Here is a 3,315-nt window from a genome sequence, read left to right on the forward strand (position 1 = left end):
CTTCATGAGCGACAGCCGAGAAGAAAGAGAAAAGGACCCCGACGCGATGCTTTGGTATCTACTCAAACCTGTGCGGGAGACCTTTGAGATCATTCTCGGCACGACAAAGGATAAGGGTCAAGTCTAGCAAGGAGCGTGCGAGGATCTTCGGGTCGGAGCTGGTTGTGATCGGCAGCTTTCTCGATCGCGAATTTGTTCGAGAATCGGACAAGCCCCTGAAAAATCGCTTCTGGTACGTATATTTTGCTTCGTCCGCCACACAAACAAAGCTGACTCAATGGCGCAGGGAATTCTTGGCTACGCTGTGGCCTGTTGACAGCACCAGCAACCCCGTGACTGCGGACAGACTTAGCTTCCTGTACAGAACCATCCGCGATCGGGAACAGTCGGACGCGAAGAAGAAGGCGCAGAACTCGAACGGCACAGCCGCTACCTCTTAGATGCAGGCGACTGTGGCGCATCAAAGTCCGGGATATTCTTGACACTGAACCATGACGACTATTGTTGTATTTTTTTTCTTCTTCTACATTTCAACGATATTGTGTGTGGCATGCATGCATGGCAAGGCGTTCCGGAAGGAAGGGGATGGTACATTTTGTTCAGAGGGCCAAAAATCACGATAAACTACAAGCCGGGATCAAGCATCAAGATGCGGCCACTGAGCCGGTTATTTGCGCGCGCAACTGCATGGCGTACTGGGCGATCTGATAAGGGGCGAGCGGAAGGACGGGAAGGCTTGGGGGGGCGGGTTGGATGTCACATGATATGGTAGCCTTGCCCTCTTCGCCTCGCTCGCGAGGCTGATGAATGCGAAGGGTCCATTGCCGCCGGTCCCCTGTAAGGCCGCGTGCGAGAGGCGGAATGTCAGAGGAGGACTCTTTTTCTTCTTCTTTAGTGCTGGCCATCCGTGTACAGAAAGACTTTTGCAGAATGAGGGACAGGTTCGGAAAAAGCTTAAGATACGTGCGTCTCACCAGATTGGGGTGGGTTTGAAACGGCGTTTTGATTTCGTCCATGAGGCAAGGCACATGTCACGTGTGGGGTGGGCAGGAGGCTGGCGGGCGTTCCATAGACAGTGAGCAGACTGACAGAGAGAGGGTAGGTAGGTAGTAGTAGTTGGTGCCTTGGGAGGCGGGGATACCCAATTGACCCGGCTGCCTCCCTGCGTGGGGTGCCCTTTCTGTTTTCCGCTGGCTGGTTGCTCGCTCATTGCATAGCGTGCTACGCCGTGCCCTGGAAGTGCTGTTGATGGGCCTCGAAATGAGTTTGGCCCCTCTGCTCCGAGAGTGAGTCGCCGGCCAGGTCTGCCAGGTGACGACGGCACAGTGCCCTTTTAGCACTCTTGGCCCCCGCCGACGTGGACCCGTGACGCCGAAAGGAGGGTCTCGTCTGGAGGGTACCTTGTCGTGCTTGGGAGTGAGCGTTTCAAGCAAAGAACGCAGATGAGGCACATGTCAGTCAGCTCACGTCAGATGTGTGTGTTTGTGTTTGTGTGATCATGTGTGTCCATTCATCAAGGGTATTAAATAGCCGACCCAAACACCGTCGTTCGGATCAGGCAAGTAAGGTATTTCCTAAATATCAAACTCCGTACACCAGCCTCCATGCTCCGGACATTCGTCCTCTCTCTGGCGAGGACAACCAATGCCCGCCAGTTGGTGAGGGATGCCTATTGCAACCGTCTTTAGCGGTTGCCTTGCAAAAAGCCCCCCCTGTGGTTATGAAGACAAGGCTTCCATCGGAGCCTTCCGAACGGGCTTCCTCCAACACCATTGAAAAAAAAGGGTACACCGAACGGTACTGTTTGTCATGCGTAAGATTTACAATGTACAGCCCCCGCATGGAGTTGTAAGCCTGCCAGAACGCCTTTCGTACTCCCAACATGGGACTCGTCGATCCTTAAGAATGCTTCTCGTCTCGTCATGTCATCTGGCGCTAATTGATAAGCCCCTCCATTCCCCGAGGTTTCGATAATGGAGATATGATGCGCGGGCCCTCAGAAGCGGCTGCCACAATGCTGCCCAGGCAGCTATCGGTAGAGACGCCGATACAAGGCGATGACCGACCGTCTAACGGAGAAGTGCCTCGCTGCGTGTGGGCCGGCGTAGTCGGTAGGGTAGCCAGGTCGTCGCACTGCATGTCAGTCAGGGCAGGGAGCAGCGGTGAGGACATGAGGGAGTCGGTCCCGTGTTTTCCCGAAGACTTCTGCGTCGTATACGCAACAGGGCTACGGGACAAGGGTTGCTGTGGTCGCAAGGTAGGCAATTCGTTCGTGACCTCCTGCTTGATGTCTTTTTCTTGCTTTGCCTGGACGGACGGCACAAGGGCTCGGTTCTTGACAGCACGGAAAGTCTGCGTGACTGCGTTCTTAGGAGGCTCGGCCGCCTTCTTCGCCTGCTTCCCAGACTTCTTCGCCGGCGCTCTCTTGCGCTTTTTCGATGGTGCCTCGCTGTCAGAGCTTGCGACTGGCGTGGCACCAAAGGCAAGCTTGCTCTGTCTCGACTTTCCAGCCTTCTTGCCCGGCAGTGTGGGTAGCAATCGAGGGCTGGGTGCTGGGCGTGGGGATGCCCTGGACCTTGGTGGCGTTGGCTTGAGTCTCGGTGAGAGCCTCAAAACTCCGGCTTGGGCAGAGATGTGTTGTAAGATGACTGCGAAAGCTGGACTTCAACCTTGTCCCGCTGCAGCCACTGCTCGCGTATCTTGTTGTCTTCTTCGTTGAGAATATCGCTTGGCTCCGCGCTGGGCACATCGTAGGGTGGTAGTTGGGCAAAGTGGGCGACGTCATCAGATTTTCCGCGCACAACAAGGTCCCAGCAGTCCTTGAAATCGTTGTGTTGGGGCTCCGAGTCAAGATTGATCCAGGCAGTAAAGCCGCCGCGCTTGTTCCGAGTAGCCTGACAAAGCTCCTTGACAAGGCGTCTTACACCGGGGATTTTCAGGCTGGTGCCGACGACAATGACGGCATCTGGTCGGCTCTTCAAAATCAGAACTCGAAACGTTGCCGATTGCCTCCTCATCCGGGTTGTATTCGTTGTAGAGCACCATTCTGGGGCGGAGGCGACCGATTCCATGGCTTCGCTTTCCGCCGTGAATGGTTCTGACGGCATCCATCTCGGTACACTCTGCGCAAAGTGGAGCCTCGTGCCCAACGAAAAGCTCTGTGTTCAGCGGGGTGATCTGTCCGCATTTTGAGCAGTTCATGTGCTCAACGCTTCCATGCAGCTGTATGGTCTTGGGCCATGGCCCCTTGCGGTTCAGAGGGACAGTCGTCTTCAGCGGGGGCAAGTTCGCCCTCCCCACAGTCGACGTTTTGGG

General features: G+C 55.5%; 2 protein-coding genes across 2 annotated transcripts in view; one reads left to right on the top strand and one right to left on the bottom strand.

Annotated features, from left to right (window-relative positions):
• The window catches only part of VDBG_04442 (chromodomain helicase hrp3), a gene marked incomplete at both ends in the record, with an annotated part of 5,050 nt that extends 4,610 nt beyond the window's left edge, over nt 1-440 (top strand). Inside the window, one exon of the mRNA XM_003004790.1 lies at nt 287-440. Coding sequence (XP_003004836.1) covers nt 287-440 — 154 coding nt within the window. The remainder of the gene's footprint in view (nt 1-286) is intronic.
• A 2,169-nt stretch (nt 441-2,609) lies between these two features.
• VDBG_04443 (conserved hypothetical protein) lies at nt 2,610-3,284 on the bottom strand (the record flags this gene model as incomplete). The annotated part of the gene is made up of 1 exon (XM_003004791.1): nt 2,610-3,284. The coding sequence occupies one exon, from the start codon at nt 3,105-3,107 to the stop codon at nt 2,610-2,612; it is 498 nt and encodes a 165-aa protein (XP_003004837.1).
• Between the last annotated feature and the right edge of the window lie 31 nt (nt 3,285-3,315).

Source organism: Verticillium alfalfae, genomic scaffold, assembly GCF_000150825.1.
Source record: "Verticillium alfalfae VaMs.102 supercont1.5 genomic scaffold, whole genome shotgun sequence".
In the NCBI taxonomy this organism is placed as follows: Eukaryota; Fungi; Ascomycota; class Sordariomycetes; order Glomerellales; family Plectosphaerellaceae; genus Verticillium; species Verticillium alfalfae.